Source organism: Eubalaena glacialis, chromosome 19, assembly GCF_028564815.1.
Source record: "Eubalaena glacialis isolate mEubGla1 chromosome 19, mEubGla1.1.hap2.+ XY, whole genome shotgun sequence".
Taxonomy (NCBI): domain Eukaryota; kingdom Metazoa; phylum Chordata; class Mammalia; order Artiodactyla; family Balaenidae; genus Eubalaena; species Eubalaena glacialis.
The window spans coordinates 22320956-22345771 of record NC_083734.1 but is presented as its reverse complement, the minus strand read 5'-3'; the positions used below and the strand labels follow the sequence as shown (position 1 = coordinate 22345771).

The 24816-nt window shown below is 40.0% G+C and overlaps 1 protein-coding gene across 1 annotated transcript in view; it reads right to left on the bottom strand.

The window, feature by feature from the left end:
* HEATR6 (HEAT repeat containing 6) overlaps positions 1–20019 on the bottom strand; it is a 43191-nt gene extending 23172 nt beyond the window's left edge. The window contains exons 1-11 of the mRNA XM_061175957.1: positions 19801–20019; positions 17568–17675; positions 15260–15400; positions 14678–14793; positions 13709–13823; positions 12139–12240; positions 10694–10831; positions 8532–8830; positions 7564–7741; positions 1578–1784; positions 1097–1196 (exon numbers count right to left, since the gene is read on the bottom strand). Coding sequence (XP_061031940.1) covers positions 1097–1196; positions 1578–1784; positions 7564–7741; positions 8532–8830; positions 10694–10831; positions 12139–12240; positions 13709–13823; positions 14678–14793; positions 15260–15400; positions 17568–17675; positions 19801–20019 — 1723 coding nt within the window. The remainder of the gene's footprint in view (positions 1–1096; positions 1197–1577; positions 1785–7563; positions 7742–8531; positions 8831–10693; positions 10832–12138; positions 12241–13708; positions 13824–14677; positions 14794–15259; positions 15401–17567; positions 17676–19800) is intronic.
* Between the last annotated feature and the right edge of the window lie 4797 nt (positions 20020–24816).

The following is a 24816-nucleotide window of genomic DNA, read 5'->3' as shown; positions in this document are numbered from 1 at the left end:
TAACAGGTGCTCACTGTCCAATAGTAAAAATTTTCTGTGGGTTTGAATATTTTAATAATAAAAGGTTGCTGGAGGACAAAGTCAGATACTTGAAAGGGACCTTTGAGACATGGTCCACTCCCCTCAGTCTGCAGATGAAGAAAAGCTAGTGCAGTGGAATGAGCAGGGGACTGAGCCAGAAGACTTGGGTTGTCTTAATCTTACTTCTGCAACTAATGTCATAAGCAATCTTAAGGCAAGATTTACCTTCCTGGGTCCCCTTTTACACATTGGTGAAAGGGATGAATTGGACTTTGTTTACATATCATTATCTCATTTAGGCCTCATAAAAATCTTATGAGGTAGGCATAGATCTTCCTGTTAGGAGGAAATTAGGGTTCAGAGAAGGTCATGGCTATGCGATGGCAAAAATGGGAGTGAGCTGCAGACTGACACTGGGTCCAGAACATCTCCCACGATGCCACAAAACCATCCGTGCCTCCTTCAAGTTCTACAATTCTGACTAAGAACTCAACAAAATGTGGTCTGATCCTGAAGCTTGCAAACAAAAGAAAAACAAATCTTCTAAAGGCAACCCATATATATTATATGTGGGAGTAAGTCAGGAAATAAGAAATAAGACTGTAGTTAGTGGAGATTTGAGGTTCTGAAATTTTATCTGAACTCCAGAGGAGATAATGTTAAAGAAGTTAGGTTTTATATTCCACTTCTTCTTTCCAAAATGAGGATAATGCCTGTCTATCTGACTGTCCATCCATCCTCTACTTATATCTAAAGGATATGAACTATTACATACTAGAGTGGGACCCCCTGGGATTTTGCTCAATCTCAATTCTAAAGGGATACTCTGGTCACTGCACTGATGCATTGAAGAGGCATTAAACTTTACAGTTAATTCTCCAGGTCACTTCTTTCCAGTGGTGTCCACTGGGGCTTTAGGGGTCAAAAGTGGGGTTCTAGCAATAGTTGATTCCCCCTAAAATTTGAGGAGAATAAGCAGAGATATCTTAGAGCTATAAAAATGCCCTATTTTTTTAAACTAATAATCTAGATCTGATTGATATAAAGAAGCAATCAGTTTCAAACTACCACCAACCTTTGTGGCGGATATAAGGCTTTATCTGGTTCCAGACTTTGGTCAGCAGGCTGAGTTTCAGACGGTTATAAGGTGAATTTGATACTAAGTTTGCAAGGCACTGCAAAACACAAAGAAGAGCTCATCAGTGGGCCTGATATAGTCACAGCATAGAGACAAAATTTTAGAGCCTTTAATTTAGAAAGTCTTTATACTTATTTAAAAATCAGTCCTTTTTTTTTTTCAGGGGGAATAGCACTTGTACTCTCATTGGTACAACTTAATACTAAAGATAAAGCAGTATTTTTAGTAAATCATTTATTTGGACATACAGAGATTATAGGTATGATCAGACAAGTAGGAACAGACTTCCAAACAGGATATCTTTAATAAAATTACTACTTAGTTATATTCTTAAGTCAATTCACTTTTGGGCAATATAAACATTATGCAAAAAGACAGAAACTGCCTCTGTAACTCACCGATAACTTGGCACATTTACCTTAATTATCTGAGTAAGGGTCTGTGAGGATGATTCAGCCACCAAAGCTAACAAAAGACATCTGTGCAACTCTTTAATGCTAGAAGCGATCGTTACAGAAAAGGGAGTGAAAGCCCTTCTGTGGTCACTGGTATCTTCAGCAACAGAAAGAAACTGCTTTGAGCCTTCCAAGATGGCAGATAAAACTTGCAGAGCACAGGCACGCGTCTGAAATTTCAGGATGATGCACATCAGTTAGAAATCAGGACTCGAATCCCCTTCTTCCTATATATGTTTTTCATTTTCAAAGCATTTAGGATCCCTTTAATTAGAGGAATAAAGGCAATGTGATTATCCATCAGGCCCTAAGAGCAGCCGTAAACTAAGCCACCTGCGTGCCGCCCCAACCCCACATTTCAAAAAACCAACAGAGCCTCAAATCACATTGCTGTTAGGGTTTCCTACTGTAAGGAATAAGCCTAAGCTGCCCCACAGTATAAAAACCTGATGTCACAAGCATGAAAATAACTTAAAGATGAGAAGCCTAGTTTATTAAAGCATAAAGCCAAATGAAAAGAGAAAAGCAAACCGCCTGTGGGCAGGAAAAACTACACGCATCTAGGGTCTGTTTCATATCAAAGTTCCTGAGGACCTTCTGCTTTACGTTCCAACCTAAAGCATCCATGAGTGCTCAATATAGAGATATTAGAAACTTTGTGCATACTCAGCCTGGCAGGCACCATTAGTGACCCAACTTTCAGAAACATTCTAAGGTACAGAAAATAAAATCTGCAATAAAATCTTTGATACTCAAAGGAATACTATTAAATATAACTTTATGGATAGAAAGGAAAACATGTGCACCTTCATCAATGGACTGCTCTATTTATCACGAATAGTGCCACTGCATTAAGATTTTCTTTATAAGGTTAAAAGATTACTTGTAATTGGTATTCTAATGATTCTGCAGTATTAAAAATCAGAAAAGAAAAAAAGAAAGGAAAAGAAAGCCAATTTAACCAAAATGGAATGTAGGTGATAAATGCAGGACTACTAATATGAAATAATACTGTACCCTCTTTGGCCAGCTAACCCCAAAATGTCAATTAAACCTTTCAGTCAGATATTTAAAAAGCAAGGAGTCAACATTATAATTCTAGGATCTAATCTAAGTATTTACTCAATATGAAGCGTATCTTGAGTTTGGTGTGCAAAAGGTTTTCCAGAAAATCTTCACCTGTTATCTCCAAATTACCAAGAAATAAATCATTTCTGCATGCTTTTTGTAGAATGGAATCCTAAAAAAAACTAAAGATTTATTGCTATGAGAACAAATTTGTAGTATAGCAGTATGAGTCTTTGGAATTAAGCATAATCACTTAAGGAAGGCAGGAAGTTGACAATGTATTAGGAAAATGTGTGTGAGAGAGAGAGAGAGACAGAGAGACAGAGAGACAGAGAGACAGAGAGAGAGCTCGTGCACAAGTCAGCTGGTCCAAGAAGAACTCAGATGAGGTGCTAGCAACCCTTTTCCATAAAGCGCCAGTAGCACAAATTTTATAGTCTAGACTTCGCAGGCCACAGTCTTTGTTGCGACTACTCAACTCTGCTATGGGAGCACAGACACTGTACAAAGAAATAAATGTGACTGTGTTCAAATAAAATTTTACTTATGGACAGTGAAATCTGAATTTCATATAAATTTTACATGTCACAAAATACTATTCTTTTGATTAAAAAAAAATTTTTGAAAGCGTAAAAACCATTCTTAGATCATAGGTCATACACAAACTGGTAGTTGGCCAGATTGGGCCCACAGGCCATAGTCTGCCAACCTCTGATTAGATTGCTGGCTGGTCTTAACCAAAAAAGGCGGATGTTATGCTAAACCTCCATTTCTTTAGAACATAATTAAAAATTACAATTTCAACAGCTCAACAAACCAAATAAAATTAAAAGCCAAGTTGTAGAAAGAAATAAACTAATACTCAAAACTAAAAATTTTTCAGCTCAACTAACTTTGGTACGCAAAGTGGGAAAAAGCATTCATGACTATCACAGATGAAAACAAAAGAATGTCACTGAGGGCTTCCTTGGTGGCGCAGTGGTTGAGAATCTGCCTGCCAATGCAGGGGACACGGGTTCGAGCCATGGTCTGGGAAGATCCCACATGCCGCGGAGCAACTGGGCCCGTGAGCCACAATTACTGAGCCTGCGCATCTGGAGCTTGTGCTCCGCAACAAGAGAGGCCGCGATAGTGAGAGGCCCGCACACCGCGATGAAGAGTGGCCCCCGCTCGCCACAACTGGAGAAAGCCCTCACACAGAAACGAAGACCCAACACAGCCATAAATAAATCAATAAATCAATAAATTAAAAAAAAAAAAAGAAATACAACCAATATATTAAAAAAAAAAAAAGAATGTCACTGAAATTAGTCATTTTTTACCATCGAGGTATAAAATCTACATGGAAATATGATATCGAATTTTACTTCTCATAGTGCTGATTTTATTTCCTTTAAACACTGTTTAATATACCTTTGTTGTTATAAAAATGCTATTCATGACACTGAATCAGGTTCAAGTTCTGCTTCATTTATTTTTATATCAATATTTAATACTGTTTACCATTCTAATCAGCACTTCCAGCAGAAAGTACTGATGTACAAGCAAACCATAAGAGGTGCAGCTCTCCAGAGAGCTCATTTTGTTAAGTTTTTATTGTCTGAATATTTACGTTGGTAGATGAAAGCCTTTTTAATCTTATAAACATCAGTGCACTCAGTTTCACTAGAGGGTAGTTTTACCTCCTTGGGCACGAAGGCTTGTTCAAAGGTAATGAAACAAGAAAGCACTTTTCCTTTTTTGCTATTTAAGGATATAGTAGAAATTTTTGCTGAGGTAGCTCAGTCAATCCTTATTTTTTCCTTTTTTATGTATGTTCAGCCTCAGCATATTTCTGGGAGAGTGATGAAGTCGTCACTGCTGGGAACGGCTACCACTGAGGTTTCAATGCAGGGCACCTGGCTGTGCTTGTCTTTGGCTTTGTCCAAGTCCTGATTATTCTTCACATATGTTCAGGGTTAATTTCATCTGAGCACACCCCCAAAGTTGGGTGCCTTTTAGGTGGAGGCATGTGCATACTGTGTCAAGGTCTCTAGATTTAGAGACCTCCAAGCAAAGGTCACCTGTTCTTAACTGACCATGAAAGAGGAAACCTGATTACCTACCATTCCGTGACGGTTAAAAGTTTCAACTCTTTATTCTCTTTCCTAGTTATGCTATCTATTATCTAGATTTTGATTTGTTTCCACATTTCATAGCTCTCTAAAAGAGAAACAAATAATCATCATGGAATTTGAAAATCAGGATAATTCTAAAGGTACCAAGAGGAAGGTATGCCCTACAGTTTGTCCCTTAGGTCAAGTCTTGTTGATATATATACATAATCTACTTTTGTAACACCTGAGGAAATCATAAAGAAGAAATTCTTAAATTAGTCATATTGTTACTAGTGGTAGAAGTATTATTTTAATTAGTCATATTATTATACTGATTGCTCTATCTTGCCTGAAAACATAGGATGTGCTTTCTGAAGCACATTTCCAGCATGTAAACATGTGACAATTTCCCAAGTACCATCACACTGCCAAATCCTAGAGGAAATTTCTAAGTTTTCTCCTTCTCAATGAACCATTCTAGCATCTTACATTCCAGTTTCCTGAAAATAATCCCTGTCATTGTTGGTGTTCTGAATGGAGTAGTCCAATCATGTTTCCTTCTGCCCATTTCTCTCTGGAAAATTTCTCAGTATATCAGTGACAATTGTGCTTCCAACTGAATCTACCATAGGTCATATCAGAGCTGCCATGAACTCAAAACCACCATCACTGTGTACTTCAAGGAGAAGAGACACTATTTTTGTCTTGTCATGTTTCATCCTGGCTAAGACAAACTTCAGTCTATGCTATCCAACTCTATACTCACCAGAGATGACCACTCAGCTTTTACACATGGCTGCGCCTTTTAACCTAGCTCTGATCAATCCAGAATGCTGTTCTATTCCAATGACATGAACTAGTACTTTTTTTTTGGCCATTTCTTGCGGCATGTGGGATCTTAGTTCCCTGACCAGGGATTGAACCCGCACCCACCGCAGTTGAAGCTCAGGGTCTTAACCACTGGACTGCCAGGGAAGTCCATGAACTAGTACTTTTAATTTTTGCACGTAACTTTCTAGAAGTCTTTCTAAAAAGCCTCTCTCACTGACATCATCTACCAAAACACTTTCTTCTAACATGGGTCTTGGTTCACAATTAATTACACTATGGACAGTTTGCAGTGGTGCGCTCCAAGACCTGTTGTGGACAATTATCATGACACTTATTTACACCCTTCTAAACCTAGTATCTGCTAAAAAATCTGAGCATATTCATTTCGCTTGCCATTACACTGAACTCATGAATTTTAATCATTACTTTGATCTTTTAAAAAACCTGTATAAGAATGATGACTGGTCTTCCCTTTCTCCAGGACCTTTGTGTGGCGTTTGTACTAGACCTAGGACTTCTCCAGAAGGGAGTTCTATATATTTTTTCACTCATCACGTCTCTTGCATTACTGAAATTAAACAGCAAGAATGTATCTAAGAAGTACCCCAATCAAGGAGGACCACTTTGCAATAAGTAAAATTTCTCATGGCAAGTCAAATGTAAATGTTTGAAAAATACAAAGATATAAACATCATGAAAATTATTTCAATCTACTTTCATCTCCATCTCCTTGGCTACTTACGGCAGCTCCCCTCAGCTGGAGGGTCTTCAAAAACATAAATACATATATATATATATTTTCAACCTTCATAGCAGTTTTCCTTCCAATTACTAGAATGGCCTCATTATTTATTTATTTGCCACCACCATTTTTCAGGTTCTCATTTGCTGATGATTCAGTCAATCTGAAAAATTTCTACTGGTTTAACTATTTAGTATATTGGGTATTTGAAATACTGTACAGGGCATTTTTTTGTGTGCATAACTGAGGCTAGTTTATTTTTCTCCACCCTGTAAAAGTGTTGAAGGGTCATTTAGAAGTTTTCTTATATAGTAATTAGCTAGTCAAGGAGATGATCAAAGGGAGGTTCAATGTATGATGGATTGCTAGTCCTCCTTACTTTTAAGGGAAAAATCTTAAAAACAGAAAATAATACTATTGGCCTAACTAGAACTATTCATTTTGAGAGGGTAGGTTAATTACCTGAGGATACCAGATGCCATTTAGCATGACTTTTTAATGTTCATTATTTTAAGAGGAATCTAAACGGCAGACTATTTTCCTTATTTGGGTAAAAAGCTAACTTCTGGAAAAGAGCTAACATATCCAAGAAGAGGCAAATATTTGATCAGCCATAGTTACCTTGCTGTTATCCACGACTGCCAAGTTACGTTTCCTTCTTTTCTAAAAATAAGTTTTTCTCATTAAACTATGTATTACTATTTATTACATGTGATTTGAAAAATATGGAAAAGTTGAAGGAAAAAAACCACTGTTGGGATCATATAATTCTATATCCTATACTTTCATAAAGCCTCATCAGCATTTCCCTAAGCCTTACACATCTTTCATAACCATTATATACCATGATGTTCCACTGAGTATTAAAGCCACTTTTAACTTTTTTCTATTATAAACACCATGGCAATCAACGTTTTCATAAAAGAGAGAGAAGCACAGCTGCTTCAGCGCAGCTCGAAGAGGACACTGAAACAATAACTCAGCGTGCTCATGCTTCAAGCAAGCCCTGGGGCAGGAGGTGAGCTCAGTGTGATCTCCCTCTACCTGATATTCACATAAGCCCATTTCCTATCCTCCTGCCCATTTAGTGGTTCTCAAGTCAGGTATTAATAAGAGCCTTGTTCAGATAAGATCAGATGGGGCAGAGAAAACAACAAAGACTTGTAAAGATTTTCTTCCTAGTTATAACACTTAGAATTTAAATGCTCTTACCTTTGGAGAAGGATCTTTTAACGTAAGAGTCATCAAGGACACAGACTGTGGGCTTCCAAGCTCAGGTGTATCAGGAACAAAGGCTGACCAGTAGCCATAAAGAACTTTTTTTTCTATTGATTTTATAGTAGAAAGAAAACAGGCTAATGCTCCTTGGCGAACTTTGGCTTGGTAAGACCTTTAATAACCAAAAGAAGGAAGAAAAAAGCCTTTTAATTGTTTTTAAAAACATAAGCATGAAATGCTATTTATTCCAGCCATCTCAAATGATACAGTGGGAAATTCAACATTCTAAATAAATCTGAAAGATGCCAACATTTTAAAAATTATTTCAAAATGTGATCAAAACATGTTAAAGCAATTTGTTTATCTAACAAGTTAATAAAGTCAACAATTAAAAAAACACAACTAGATAGAGAACAAGAGGGCAACATTTTGATATTAGGAAATCAGTATTAAATATGAGATACTGCAGAGTATCCATTCATCCAACAGATAATGTACTGAGAATCCTTACGTATGTGCCAGGCACTGTGCTGAGGCTGGCAGACATAAACTAAGTCCCTGCCCTTGACAAGCTTATTAATGGCAGAGACACAGAGTTAAAGAGATTACAACACAGTAATCAGAGATAAGTCAAAGAGTCACATAGGAGGGGTACCTAAGCCGGAATAGGGGGTCAGAAAAGGCTTCTCAGAGTATATGATTGCTGAGCTCATACTGAAGATGGGTAGTGGTTAACAAGGCAAAAGGCAAAAAAAGTGAAAGAAAGAATAACCCAGGCAGAGGAACCACATGTACAAAGGCAGATAAGAGAACAATGCAAAGTGCAGAGTAATACAAAGTCCCACGTAAATGAGACTCCTCCAAGTTAAATCACATGCGGCAGTCAGACTTTTAAGCAAGGTTAGAAACTTATACACACAACTCAGAATATAAGGCATAAAAATATAACAAAATACTACTACCTCACTTTACTCTGCATGCCTCCTTCAGCATCAGAATAGTCTGACTCACTACTGCTGACTCTCTTCCAAATGGAAGAACTGAAGGATGAGGAGACTTGGTCTTTTCCTGCAGCTCCACTTCCAGCTAATGGCAAACTCGGAACACCCAGGGAGGAGGCGCACTGAGTGTCCCCTTTATGCGGGTTCAGTCTGCCTGAGCCAGTGACTGGGGCTACTTCTCTTTCACCACTGGATTCTTCCTCCTCCTCCTCTCCTTGCTGGATTTTCTTCACTTTTACTTTGGATTTTTTCCTTTTATTCTGATTTTAGGAGCAAATGAAAACATATATATGATAGCTATTGGTAACTTCTCATTTGATAATTACTAAATATGTCCCCAACACGTAGTATGGATAAAGAAGAGGAGAAGAGAAAAAAGCGGCACTTAATACTCCATGCGTCAGGCACTATGCTAAGTGTTTATGTACACCTTACTGGACCATAAGAAACAAGGTACGGAATACATGGGACAGAGCAAAACTTGCGACCTGGGTTTAATAAATTCTACATCTGTGATCCTGGGCAAATCATTTAGCCTCGCTGAGCTTGCCTTTCCTCATCTGTTTAAGTACGGACTAATGCCACCTTTCTTGCACGGTTGTGAAAGCATTCAGCCTTCTCAACAAAGGTTCTGCAAGAGATCAAGGTCTACAGAAAATGACTTGAGTGATTATTTTCTCAGGTCTCCCAAACAGGATACGCAGCTAGCACCGCTCTAGATGCACAGGAGGGATGTTACTCCCTCACATACAATCCAGGTTTTAGAGCACTGGGGCTTTGTAGATATAAAGTAAAAGCCTGGGACTTCCCTGGTGGTCCAGTGGTTAAGACTCCACACTTCCACTACAGGGGGCACGGGCTCGATCCCTGATCGGGGAACTAAGATCCCGCATGCCGTGCGGCGCAGCCAAAAAAAAAAAAACAAAAAACAAAAAACTTAAAGTAAAAGCCAGTTTCTTTCTCTTCTCCTACTTCCTTCTTTCAGACATCCAAAGATCTTTGGAATCTGTGCTCTCCTCTGCATTCTCAAGGTCCCTAACCTTTAGGAGAGACGGTCCTCATGACTTCTACCTTGAGTTATTAATGTGGCTCCAGACTCACACCCTTTTACTTGCTATCACAGTGATTTCTCTGAAATGCCCATCTGATATCACTCCCCTATATCAGATGCTTCATTTCCACCACCTACAAGATAAAAACCCAAACTCCTTAGCACACTGTGTATGACCCTTATGATTTGGCCTCTGCTACATACTTGTCCCACCTTCCCCTCCACACACCTGACACTCTAGCCCATTGTTCAACTCGCATTCCCTAAGTCTGTGTACCTGTTGTTCCCTCTGAATAAAACATTCTCCTTCCTTCTCTGTACTATTACTCATTCTTGAGGCTCAGGTTAGCCACTATATCTTCTAAAAAGCACCCCCTTACTCCTCTATGCGTTGCCCTGAATGTGCTCCTAGAATACCCTGTGAATATTCTGTTGAAAGAAATCATAATACTGCACTGTAGTTGTTTATTTATCCACCTTCGCTGTCTCCCCCAAATTCCTAAAACCACAATCTATGTTCCTAATGCTTAGCACAATGTCTGGGATATAACAGATGCTCAGTAAATGTTGACTAAGTGAATGAGTGAAAGAGTTTCTAATTATAAGCATTTTAATCAGGTATTACATTTCTAGGTGTTAATACCTCAGCCGTATATCTGTATGCTTTAGGTTCTCCAACAGAAACAGGAGGGAGATGGCAGCTATCTGGAAAGACTGGGAAATTTGGCAGTGGCAACAGAGACCTATAATACTTACCAGCTAGCCTCTTGGAGAAAAAGTCTGTTGACCTGTGGTGTTGAGCATTTGAGGGATGCGGATGCTTGGCTATGGGTATAAAGCCAATGCCCATTTTTATAGCTGTTACATTGCCTAGCCCGCTTAGAAGTGTAAGATGCTCTAACTGGTAGTTTTAGCAGTCTGATGAATTTAAATTTACTATGCTAAAAACCCTAAGTTGAAATCAAATTCAAGGTGAGCCTTTGGCACAGCAGTGATGCAAATCATAGAAAACACACATAGCAAGCCAATTAAAAACAATCCACAACTTAAGTCTAAATATACGTAAATGTACCACAGCTGGTCGAGAAGTGCTGGATTCTGTCTGCTGCGGTTTGATGGGTGGTCGTCCATCATACTGAGGAAGTGGAGTGGGGTACAACACCATGGGCATCTCTATGTTTAGTCCAGGGAGTCCATGGAACATGGTTTTCTAATAATGATGATTAAGGAACACACAAACACACATACAACAAATCATAAAACAGAATTATTCACCATGTTCTGAATCACACAGATGAACAGATTAATGTTTAAAAGCTTTATTAAAGGAAACTGAAATGGGACAGAAAATAGATACCCTGAAGGTTTAGAGCTTAAAGGAGAGTTTAATTTCATCTAGACCAGAGGGATCTGGTTTGGCCAGATCAGGTTAAACTTTAGATTCTAGTTTATTTACTTACTACTTTTATTTACTAATTTAAAAAATTTATCCAATCAGTTTTGTCCAATATTTTATCTATAATTTTTTTAACCAATCTATAATTTTTATTTAGCATATCCATGTCCAAATCTAGCTCTCTGTTATCTACTAGGGAGTAGGGGAGATGGTACAGGAAAAGAATTAAAGTTTTAGTCATGATAAAGCTAAGTTATCATACATGGCTTTGATCTAAGGCCACCACAAAGTTTCTTACTATTTCTTGGCTGAACTGAAGACAGCTGGATCCCCAGAGAGGTTGGATCCCCAGAGAGGTTGATCTGACTCTCCCACTGACTGGAAGGCTCAGAAGCCAAAGGATGGCAGCCTAATGATTCACGTCTTGATTGGCCTGCCTACTACATGGGAGCTAAAGCCAAGGAGAAGCACTGGTTCCTCTTTCAAGTCCAAACAGATTCAAGATAATGTAAAATTAAATCATCTACAGATCATACCTCATAACCTATTCCCAATAAAATTTTAGAATTTTGATAAATTTACTAAAGATTTAGTCTTTACAGTTCTTAATTTTATTTTATTTATTTTTAATTAATTAATTTATTTTTGGCTGCATTGGGTCTTCGTTGCTGCACACGGGCTTTTCTCTAGTTGCGGCGAGCGGGGGCTACTCTTTGTTGCGGTGTATGGGCTTCTCACTGCGGTGGCTTCTCTTGTTGAGGAGCACAGGCTCCAGGGGCGCGGGCTTCAGTAGTTGTGGCTTGCGGGCTCCAGAGCGCAGGCTCAGTAGTCATGGTGCACGGGCTTAGTTGCTCCACGGCATCTGGAATCTTCGTGGACCAGGGCTTGAACCCGTGTCCCCTGTGTTGGCAGGCGGATTCTTAACCACTGTGCCACCAGGGAAGTCCCAGTTCTTAATTTTAAATATATTTAAATATGAACATTTTATTCTTCTCTCTTAAAATATAATACCCTAAAGCTAGCCTTGGAGTAATGATGTAAACTGGTCCTTATGTCTGGGGTGTAAACAGGAAAGACACTAACCACATGAGGACCTGGGGTTTAAACAGGCAATGCCTTACCTTTAGCACAGCCAGAAGAGCTCCAAGTTCATCAGTCTGTGTCAGTTTCATCTTCCCACCATTTAGAAGAGACTGTATACCTTTTAATGCATTTTGTAACAACTAGAGGGAAAAAGAAGACCACGTTAAAAGGTAAATGAAATTTGGTTGTGCAGGGACCAACTTTCTAGCACCACGTAGGATGGAGAAAGAAAAGCCTTTAGATGATGAAAAAAACTTTAGACAGGGGAGGGGAAAAAAAAGAGCAGAGATGAGGATCCAGAGAAGAAAGCTGATGAGCTACTACTAATTATTTTCTAGAAGAATGGAGCGCTTCTATTGAGTAAGAGTGGTCTTTTCGTACGTTTATAAACCCGCACGTACTAACCATGAGCAAGAAAAAAAAAAGAAGAGATGTTTAGTGGGAAGAGTACGATAGGAATAAAAATGCAGCAGCAGAGATTGGAAACAGGAAATCTCTATCATGCGGTAACCAAAGCAGCTCTTTTCACAGCAGCTCTTAAAAGCAAAGGCATGTATATGGGGACAGGTTTCTAGAGGGCAATTCGGATCAAGGTTAACTTTTTGGCCAGTAATGTCATTTCTAGGATTCTGTCCTTAAGAAATACTCCCTACGTGGAAAGGATGTGAACTGCAGCCTTGTTTGAAATAGTAGAATCACTGAAAAAAACTTTAATTTTCCATCAATTATGATAATTATTTAAGAAGCTAACCCTCTGCTACATATGAAACTTAACAATAACAGCAAGCACTTTTCCAAGCATATTTAAGTGCTTTTATCAACAGTTCATATACACCTCATAAGACCTCTACAAGGTAGTTATAACATTTCTCCCATTTCAGAGATGAGGAACATGTAGGCTCAAGAAGTTAAGTAAATTGCCAAGGTCTCCCAGCTACAGCAGTTAGAAAGCATGAAGTACATCAACAGGTATTGAAAAGATGTCCAAGATATATTAAGTTTAAAAAGGAGAGAGAGCTGCAAAACAGCATATTAAATATGATCCCATTTAAAAATTATAAATATGCTCATTTATATACAAAAAAATCTGGGGGCATGTAGAACAAATTGTTCCCAGTGGTTCTATCTAAGCTGGGGACTATAAGAAACTTTTGCCATCTTTGATTTGTAATTTTTGAAACGTGTCACTTTGAATTTAAATCATGTTAATAAACTGTCATATTTGCATCAGGTTTTTAAAAAAAGAAATAAAATAGTGCAGATATTGTTGAAATCCACTCCTTTCCCTTCCATCTAAAAGACAGTCACTAGTCAGAAATTTTTTATTTCCGCTTTTATAGTCAGGAGGGTAAAAATAGTTTAAGAACCTAGAATTGCAAAACAAACAAAGAAAAATGGCACAACAAAACAAACAAAAATAATTTCTTGTAATTTAAACCTGAAAGATATGGGTTCAGCCTTTTTAGATTATAAACATCCCCTTATGCCTATATCTCTAGACAAAACTAATACAGCAACAAAATTAAACTCTTTAATAGCAGCTTTTGTTCTACTGCTGCTTCTAAACACATCTGTAACAGTCACAGGATTAGTGGTAGTCTCACCTACCATGCAAAACGTGATATCATCCATATCAGATGATTTTGGAGACTGTAAAGTGGTCAAGAAAGTTTGGAAGCAGATATTTTGGTAGGGCTCCTCCAAGTACGGCTGTCCTGGCACACTAAAAAACACACAGAAAAAGCAACTTCAACTCAGTCACCTTTGAAATGGGGCTTGCAAAAGAAAAAGAATTAAAAGTAACAGCAATACTGACTAATGGAGTTGGAATATACCCTTGAATGAAACTGTATCATAGAAGATTGTGCACTCTGGTTAATTAACTACTGCTGTGGACAGGCACGAGGCGGGAACGAATAGGAAGAAGAATGGTTTCCACAGGGAAAAGTTACAGACGTCTGTAGTGAAACAAGTACACAGAAAGCGAAATCTTTTTTATTCTGCTTTTCAGTTCTTAGAGGGAAATAATGCAGACAGGTTGTCAAGCTAGAATCACACAGCTGAACCTGCCTTCCTAGCCACTGGACAACACTGCAATGTAGAGACAAGATATTACACATCAGTTCAAGCTTGTGCCACTCATTTTCTATTGCATGAATTTAGAATTGGGCAGCTGGGATTGGTTCTGTTCTCTTCAAAGAAATTGGCCTTGACAGATACATCTCACCAAAGCTTAAATTAAGATGAATATATCCTTCTAGAAGACTTAATATGGTTAGAATTTATACCAACAGAAAACAAAACCTCAACATATTGCACATATATCACTTTTACCATATTTTAGAAATAAAGTCCTAGTCTAAGGTCCTAGTCCTTCACTTCTTCATAAGCTTTCTTCACAAGCAACGTTAAAATTAAAAATAAACAACATAAGATGATGTCATTAGCAAAGAGCACAGGAAATGCAAAGTAGGTTATTTTTCTAAGTTGGCTCTGGCTTCAGATTGAACCACCTACAAAGGGCCCATGAGAGGTCCCATCTTATTACACCTGGGAAGTCTGACTGAATCCACATACCTGAGACATAAGTTTGCCATACAATGCACTGCAGCTCTCCTAACTTCAGGGTCCGACTGAGCCAAGTCACTCAGCTTCATCAAGAGTCCGCTCTTGCCAAGCAAGTCTGGGAGGTACTGAAACAACATCACAGCCAATGTTGGCCGAAGAAAAGCTTCTAGGAAAACATTACTTTTTAAATAGATTTCTTTCTTCTTTTTTTTAACTAAAGGGAATTTAGGTACCAAAAGACTAGCTGCTAGGTAAATCCTTCAGACAGGCATGCAAAAATACGCCCAAAACACATCAGTAAAGATCAGCACTCCCAGCCTAGGTTGTTGCTGAAGCTCTTTCATCTTGGCTGCATAGCTGAAGGGTCATGATAATAATAATAATGATTAATATTTACCAAGTGCCAAGCACTTTACAAGTGAGATGGAACTATTTTACACGTGAGAAAATGAGGCTCAGAGTGACTGAGGAAGGGTTACTCAACATTACACATCTAATTAATGGCAGGACAGAAACCTGAACACAGGCTTGCTGGTTCAGAGCCTGGGCTCCCAACCTTTCAAAGGAAAGACAGAACGCAGTTTAAACTACCTTTTGACACTTTGAGCCATTGCAGTAAACCAAGGCTGCCAAGGCTTGGAGAATCTGCATGTGTGTCCAGGAACTGCACTGCTGAAGAGCAGAAATAGTATATGCCAACAGGAAATCCAGGTTCTGTTCGTCAACAATCACCTATGAAGAGAGGGGAAAAAATTACATGATCTAACTTCTAGAAAAATATTTAATCCTTTTCAGACATGAATGCTCACCTGAATCAAGCTGTGTAAGAGAAAGAGAGCGCGCATGTATCCATCTTTTTTGTGTCAAAAAAATCAGCTTTAAAGACCGTGAAAGTTTGATCGAGAGGACCCCCTCCCTGCCCCAGGGCCTTGCTTACTTCTTCCCCTTTACTCCCTCTACTCAAAGTGGAACCTGGCAAAGTCCTTGTAACTTTTCCTTGAACTAACCAGACACTGGTAGCTGTAAATACACAGATATGTAAGACTCAATCCGCTGAAAACTTTTAATTCAATTATGTTTCCTAGTAAATGCTCAACAAATACCTTGTGACTAAATATGTCTGCTAAATAGCTACTATGTCTCTGCCATGATGTGGGGAATATAACAGAAAGAGATGGCATATTCCTGTCCTTAAGGAGTTTATAATTTTATTGGGATAAAGTAGGCTAATCCAAGTACCAATTCATGGACAACTGAAATAAACCACCACCAAATGTTAGAAACTTGGTTAAGGGCTGTGGGTGCCATGGGTGACTAGGAACTTTTCCAACTGCCAGTGTTAAAAAGATGTTACCGCTGAGAACAGCAAACATTCAGAAGCCACCACATCAGTTTGAAAAATTCTAAGCTTGAAAAGAGCCTTATTTCATTTCGCAAGTCACATGCAGCAGACACTGCTGGTTACCTCCAGCATATTCATCCCTCTTTTCTTGCTGGCAGAATACTGATCTTATTTGGGTGTCTACCTTCCCCACATGAGACCTGAAGGTAAACCCCAATTCTGCTAAGACAGTGGTTTTCCACCAATGGCAATTGTGTCCCCCAGGGAACACTTGGCAATGTCTGTAGACATTTTTGATTGTTCAAATTGGAGAGATGCTACTGGCATCCAGTGGGTAGAGGCCAGGATGCTGTTAAACATCTTCCAATGCACAGGACAATCCCTCATAGCACAGATTTATCCAATCCAAAATATCAACAGTGCCAAGGATAAGAAACCCTGACACAAGGGCTGAGCTGCATATTGTAATCATCTAGGGAGCACAGGTCCTCCAGGTGATTCTAATGGGCAGTCAAGGTTGAAATCCCTTGTTTAAGCCATTCATGGTAATACCATTCCCCTGATCAGACTGCTATAGAGGGGTTCTCGTATGACCTAGGTCTCTCCAGCCTGATATCAGGGAAGAGACTGCTGGAGAGTCTGTGAGGCAAGCTTCCTCATTCTTAAATAAAAGAGACAAAAAACACATAGTTCTTTTGCTTCTGCTGGGTGTTATTTATTTTCCATGGGATGCCTGGATTTTAAGTGTGAGAGTTGCTAGCTAAGGATAACCCATCCACTGAGGATGGCAGAATGGAAAGATGCCAGAAAGCCTCAATTATTAAGTGCCCCTAAAGCTGCAGCCCTTGGGGCTTGTGATGTAAGATAATTTTAAAAAAATTATTTAGCTATTCTGGCTTGGCTCTTCTGTTTCTTACAGCCAGAAGCATCTTAGATTACATAATGCTAACTGGTAAGTTTTGTGCTAACTACATTCACATACTCATGTGGTAGCTTATAGTAACAGCCTCAAATTTTGAACTGTTCCTAAAAAGAGATACCAGATTTATTTAGCAAGTTGGAAAAGATTCTGAAGAGAGGGGAGCTATAGTACAGACCTTCACATAAATAACAGGGATCTTTTTATCTAGGTCCCCTTGCCCCTAAGCTACTTCTTATGTTCTATGAAGACCAAAAGTAGATGACAAGAATGGTAGCTTTGGGAGAGGGGAAAAAATACTGGTAGGAAAGGGGTAGGGAATATTTCAATTTATTCATAGATATGTCTTAGTCAAATTTATCTTTCCTGAAAAATTCTAAGACCTGGGGGCTTGAATGATATTGGTTTCCTGAACCAAACGGATAGGAATACCTCTGACAGACAAACCTGCAGAATCTTTTTTTTTGGTCAGAGTTATATTTGTTTTAATATAATTCTTAGTAAGGCATTTGCTTCTCACATTTGCACAGCTTCTGAAAAGACCAGCCTATCATACCTACCACAGATGTAGTATGTCAAAGGTACTTACTTATTCTCAAAATTCATGATCTGAATTCTAAAGTTACCTATATGATTACCTGTAGTGTGTTAAGTAAATGGTGGATAAGCTGAGACAGTTTGCTGACAAGATGATTCTGATTAAGAGGCACCAGTCGGCAAGCTTGGACAAGAAGAGTACTGACGTCCTACCAAAAAAAAAAAAAAAAAACAATCAAAAGGTGCTATACCTGTTAGCCAAGAGAAGACCCGCCCCCAACACAGCCAAATGAGAAAACAAAAGTGAACGTTCACACTCCAAATGGGGAAAGACGAAATATGAGGCAGAGAGTAGGATGACAGCATAAAAATAGCATGTGCTAAAAAAGGAAAAGAATCAATATGATTTTTCTCAGGCTAAAGACTCCAGAGTCTCTACATATGTAGAGACAGTACAATTAAATAACCAAAGAAAGGATTCCAGAATATAAAAGCACACACTGAAATTAAAAATACCAAAGAGTAAGCAAACCAAATTTGCAATGTCACTGGGAAAATCAGAAATGACACTTGTCCAAATTTAATGTAAAATTAGGAATTCTTTTTACCTATTTGCAAATCACACCATTCATTCATCTATTGATGTTTATTGAATTAAAAAGCTCTGAGCACCTTCTCTGTGCCAGGTAGTGTGCCAGGTCTTTGGGCTCCAAACATGAACAAACATATTCCTGAATCTCAAAGAGCTCACAATCTAGTGGAAGAGACAGAAATACTATTCACAAATAATTAAAGTGAATTAGGTGCTGAAAGAATTCAGTACAAATTCTGCAGGAACACAGTAATTAGGGAGGTCTTGTGGAGGTGATTTGTAAGCAGAATCTGGAGTGATCTGAAGGATGAGTAAAACTGTGCCAGACAGACAAGGCACCGAAAGACACAGCAAGCAAAGGGAATGGAGTGGGCAGGCTTGGAACAGGAGTAGGTGTGGAACACCAGGATGTGCTTGAGGAACAGCAAGTTTTAAAATGACTGCACACAGGGCACAGAAGCAGGAGTGATGGGACATAAGACTGGAAAGTCACAAATTATATAAATAAAGCAAAAGTCCCCGACTCCTCCCTTAATGCCACTCCCCTCCCTAGTGACGCACACTACTATTTTGTTGTAAACTCTTCCAAACATTGTTTTGAACTCTTTGCATCTATAAATGTACATTTATGTTCAAGTCCTCCCCGCCCTATATTGGTCTCATACTGTAACTTGCTTTGCCCAGTTACCAATATGTATTGGAGATCCTCCCAAATCAGAGTTTTACTTTTCTAATGAGATTCTTTTCCGATGAAGAAAAGGTCACTCTGGCAGGAGAGCAAAGAATGGTTTGGACAAGGGCTGGAGATAATAAGTTAGAGGAGACCAGTGGAACAATCCAGGAGAGTCACCTTGCCTGAGGGCCTAAGGCTTTGGCAATGGGAATAGAGAGGAGGGGATAGACTGAGAAACACTGCTGACATAGATTCTGAAGAATCCAGATTGGATAGGATCTGGGAGGAAGGAAAGGTGAAGAACCAGCGTCTGCACCTTTGCTCTGTGTGACTGGGCAGGCTCTGCGTGTTTGTGTGTGTTGGGGGATGGGACGGATTGGGGATGTAATGGGTGTATGGAGACAATGAACTAATTTTTAAGAATTGTCAAGTTTGAGGTGCCTGTGAGCACCAGAACACAGTGGTGAGACTGGGTCAAGAGTTCAGGGAATTCAGTAGCATCCAAGGCCTGATGTGTGTGAATACTATCACTCAGAGCCAAAGTACTTCTAAAGAGGCGGCAGAGAGTGCGGAGCTAGCATGGAGTAACAGAAAATGGCTGGGACTTTGAGACACTTTAGTTCCAATTCTAGCTCTGCCTTTTGCCAGCAATACGACATGGGACCTTTTTTGTGAGCCTCAGTATGTTTAGCAGTAAAACAGACCTAATAATACTCACGTTCTAAGATCCCTAGAACCGTGTACGGTAAAGTACAGTACGTGGTAGTACGGAATTTTATACACAAACTGCTCTGAATGCGGGGAGCGGAGGGACGGGAAGGTGGCACCAGGGATGACACCTGCAATGCTATCAGAGCAGAAATCATCAAGCTGGGTTTTGAAAGAAGCTAGTTTGCCAGGCACGGCACGGTTCTTCCAGAAAGGGAGGGCAGAAAATGTGCCACGGACGGAAGGAGCAAACGAGCCTGCAACTAAGCACGGCGACGTGGGGGCGGGAAAAGGCCAGAGAGGCGGGCGGGAGCCACCAAGTAAGGTCCCTGAAGGGTGGGGCCGGGGCCAGCGGGCCTACCTCCGGGGCCACGCCGCTACCCTCGCTGTAGTTCTCGGAGATGAGCTGGTCGAAGAGCAGGTGGATCTCGGTGCGGCTGGAGCTGCTGTCATCCGGGCGCAGGGCGCAGAGCCTGGCTGACAAGCAGCGGAACCCACGGCCCTGCTCGAGGGGTGGCTCCCGCTGCGCCTCTTGCGCCGGCCCGCTCGGCAAAGAACCCGCAACCGGCGCCGCCGCCATCTTTCCTACGTAGGACCGCAGGGAAATACTTCCGGGGTATTCCCCGCTTTCGCGCGCCAGTTCCGGAAATGCCTGTTTCAAACCAGAACCCGAGGTGGGAGGGGTTCTGAGACTACAGGATCGATCCTCGGATTAGTGCCCTGTGAATGTATATCAGAAATTATGTGGGAGATTTTTTCGCCGCCCACCTCTCCTTGAGCCCTGACTGAAAAGTGGGGACTCTATTTGTCCTCCCAGAGAGTTTGTTACTGGGCAGGGCTGACATTCCTGTTTAGTACTAAGCGTTTCAGATTCAGTCTGGGGTTGCAGGAAGGCCGCTGTGGAGGGGAGTGGCAGAAACTGCTAGTTCGACATCCTTCTCTTATTACATCGTATTGGAGCCCCTAATTTTTTCCCTAGACACAAAACCACCCTGAATAAAAACTGTGTTCCCCAGTATTCTTTGCAGCTGGCCGTGAATCCTGTAGATCTAAAAGCAACTAACCACACAGAAGTAATTTGGGAGTTCAAACTGAACCATGTAAAATATAACCTGCCTAAGGGTGACATGCTTGAGATTGGACACCCCAAGATCTCCTGAAACCTTAAAAGCAAGAAGCTGGAAAAGAAAATAGCCATTTAAAAAGCTGTGAACAGTTTTCAGTCACACCGGAAGTGAAGGCTTGAAATTTACATTTGGGCAGACTGGGAAAACCATCTCTAGGACGTTTGAGTTATGCAAATATAAAGCAAATTCTCACCCATAACTCTTAGGGAAATCCTTGAAGTCACCCAAATGTACATATTTTATCCTGTGAATAAAATACTTATGTTTAGCAATGAAAATTGGTGATACGCTTTAGAAGAGCGAGTTCTCTGAAAACTTTGGGATTCTTTGGGGAGAAATACTTATTTTATTTTGAATTTAAATTTCATTATGCTTGTATATTATTTCTTCTTGGATGGGTGTATACATATGTATGTGTATTTGTGATATTCAAACATTTGCTCAGAGAAGATCAGGAGCTGAGAACTAGTCACTGATTTTTTTTTTTTTTTTTTTTGCCACACTGTGCAGCATGTGGGATCTTAGTTCCCCGACCAGGGATCGAACTGCGCCCCCTGCATTGGAAGCGCAAAGTCTTAACCACCGGACGGCCAGGGAAGTCTCTAGTCACTGATGTTTTAGTCTGAATTCTCCTAAAGCAGAGCCTCAGGTGAGGTTGATATGTGCGTGATTTACTCAGGAATGAACAGGAAAGAAAGGGGAATCAACAAAAATATGTGCTATCCAGGGGCTTCCCTGGTGGCGCAGTGGTTGAGAATCTGCCTGCCAATGCCGGGGACACGGGTTCGAGCCCTGGTCTGGGAGGATCCCGCATGCAGCGGAGCAGCTGGGCCCGTGAGCCACAATTACTGAGCCTGCGCGTCTGGAGCGTGTGCTCCGCAACGGGAGAGGCCGCGATAGTGAGAGGCCAGTGCACCGCGATGAAGAGTGGCCCCCACTGCCGCAACTGGAGAAAGCCCTCGCACAGAAACGAAGACCCAACACAGCCATAAATAAATAAATAAATAAATAAATAAATCCCATTAAAAAAAAAAAAAATGTGCTATCCAGTTGGCCATTGGAAGGGGTGAATGATTGCTCAGTCCTCGGGACTTTATGAGAAGCCTTATGGAATGCTCTCAGAACCCCTGTCCTGAGGAATGGAAGGGGGGAGCATATATCTGCCAGCCTTTGACCTCTGTTGTCAAGTGTTGCTCCACCAAGCATTAACTCTCCAGTGCTTCTGATTTGAGCATGCATCAGTGTGTGGTGGTTCCTGCAGGAGTCTCTTGTTGCGTGGACAAAGAAGTCCTGAGGCAAAAGTGAGAGGTGTGGGCTACTAGGGTAGGAGTCTGACATGTTAGCTTGTGCTGAGATGTAGTAGATGCAGGAGATAAACTGGTTCCTATAGCAATGATTAGGATAAGACTATAAGGCCAAGAATATTTGAAGCAGTGCATAAGAGTTGTCCAACACACTGGGCTAGTAGGACTTGAGACCTGGTCATCACCACAGTGAAGGTGGCATGAAAGAAACTGTGGAAAGGACCTAGGTTTGGTGTGGCTAATCTTAGGTTGAAATGTGGATGACCCACACTTAGTGTTATTCAAGACTGAATGACTCAGATATTGTGAAGTATACCAGTCTGTTGAGTTCTGATGGAGTATACCCTTGTGGATGGCAGTGTGGTTTCTCCAAGGAAATGAACATGCCTACTCTCTGGTGATCACCAGCTGAAGGAAACGTACATCAAGCTCTCATAGAGGCCTTTGAAGGCCCCCGGCATTGGCTTGTATTTGGACATTAACCTCCAAACTGTGAAAAATCACCTCCCAAGAAAATCTCCTCACACATCCTTACCTTTCCTCACTCTCAGTATTTTTATAATCTTACAGTGACTGAGGGGCTTTAAAGGGTGCTAAGTAAGTTCACAGATATTTCCTTTTATAAATTCTGCATAAGGTGATCTGGAGCCTTACTCTGGAATTTCATTTCTTTCATGTTTTGGAACCCTGTTAAGACTTCGTTTTTATTGCCTCATTAGGGTCTGGATCATCCTAACTAAATTAAAGTAGGCTTTACTTTACATCCCTCCCCCATTTCTAATTCACATCCTTATTTCCTTCAGAACATTGACCATAATGTGCAGTTATCTTCTTTATTTGTTTACTTGTTTATTACCTATTTCTTCTTATAGAATGTGAGCTTTGTGAAGGCACAGATACCATCTGTCTGGTTCACTATTGTATCCCCAGTGCTAGCACAGCACCTAGGATGTGACAGGCAACCCACAATACCTGTTGACAGAATAAATGAAGTCACTATTATTATCAGAGCCCCCTATTTGCCATCTGTTGGTTGATATGAAAATCAAATGTTCTGTAAACTGTAAAGTTCTATTAACCTTAGGATCCAAATGAGGTAGATATTATTATTTCTCCCTTTTTACAGCCAAAGAAAGTTTAAATGGTTGAAAGAGAAAAAATTTAAACAGTTTAAATGGTTTGTCAGGGGCAATGAAGGCAGTAAATTAGTCAACATCAGTCTACAACCTGGGCCAGTTGAATCTTAGGTCTGTGACTGTGAAACACATAGACAAGAAATTTCAAGTCTATTTTAACCTCCCACATTTCATACTGGGGAAAACAGGAGAGAGGAGCTGGCTTTCAGTATCCAGATGAACTATGAGAGGCCAGGAAGGAGGATTAGCCTTGTGTTCTGTTCTAGAGTCTTAGAAAATTAGGACTAAGAGTCATTAGCCTATCAATTTGGTAATAATAATAATCATTTAGTCAACATTTACTTAATGTTTCCCACGTGTCAGGCACTATTGCAAGCACTTTACACAAACTAACTGTTTTTACCCTTGCAGCTCTATGAAGTATTGGGTTGGCCAAAAAGTTCGTTCAGGTTTACAGAAAAAACCCAAAAGAACTTTTTGGCCAACCCAATATATACTGTTATATAGATGAGGAAACTGAAACACAGAAAGGTTAGGACACTTGCTGAAGGCCACACAGTTGTGCGGTGGGCCTGGGTTTGAAATTCAAAGTTGGATCTCCTAACCACTATGCTATTGATATAACGTATAGGCCTTAGAGTGTGACACGGAAGTATAGTTAAGGCCCTGACCCTTATCTGCTATATGACTTTGAGCAAATTACTTAATTTCTCCAAACTTCAGTGTCCTTATATGTAAAATGGTAGTGAGAAGAATCACTGTCACAAGGTCATTGTAAGGATAAATTAGATGATACTTGTGGGGCATATAACACAGTCCTTGTTGCATAGCAAGTGCCCAACAAATGTCATCTATCCCCCACTGCCTCCTCCTCCTCCTTATCACCCCTCACCAAATAAATTAAGTAGTATGGGTACTTTTAATGATGATGATTTATTAAAAGAAACAATTATTTTCCCTTCCCCACCACATCCCTTGTCATCTCCATCCATGGGCCCCCATTTTCATCTGTCTTCCTGGGCAAGGAGTTTCAAATAGTCACATCTTTGAAGGTAGGAACTCCAGGAAGGGATGAACAACTATTAGAGAAGGATGGCCCTTAAGATGTCTTCATCTGTGAAATGGACAAAAAAAATTAGGCACGAGACCTGCTGTTTGGGGGACCTGGATCCACAGAATACAACTGAGAGGCAAGAGTTCCCAGTTCTAATCAATAAGAACCTGCCAGGAACCAGCAAGGCCGTAAGCACCCCAAGGATTGTGGGTGGATAGGACAAATAATACATTCTGAACACAAGCAGGTTATTTTTAAAGTATGTGTTGATTCTGTTGTGTTTAGTACAACTTAATTTATAATCAAAACTGGATCCTTGTAGCTTTCTATTATGCATTTTTTTCAATCAATGGCTATTGACAATAAAGGAACTATCATCATGTGAGGCCCCTGAAATATTTTTATAGGAAAGGGGTTCTTATAGTATAATATGGCAATGTGCACCTAAGGCTTAAAATAAGCATACTCCTTGGTCATCAATTATACGCCTTAGAATTTATTCTAAGGAAGTTAATAAGGGCATATATACCAATTCAGTATTCACTACAGCCATATTAATGATGTAAAAAATAAGAAATATATTAAATGTGTATTAATGGGGGTTGCTAAGTATATGAACATACATGATAGACATGCACATATGGAGCACACGTGAAGGGTATTAAAGATGATGGGATAGAAACATCAGTGTTGATATTAAAAGTTGTTCACTAGCTATTTCTTTTTTTTTTCTTTCTGGGCCACACTGTGCGGCTT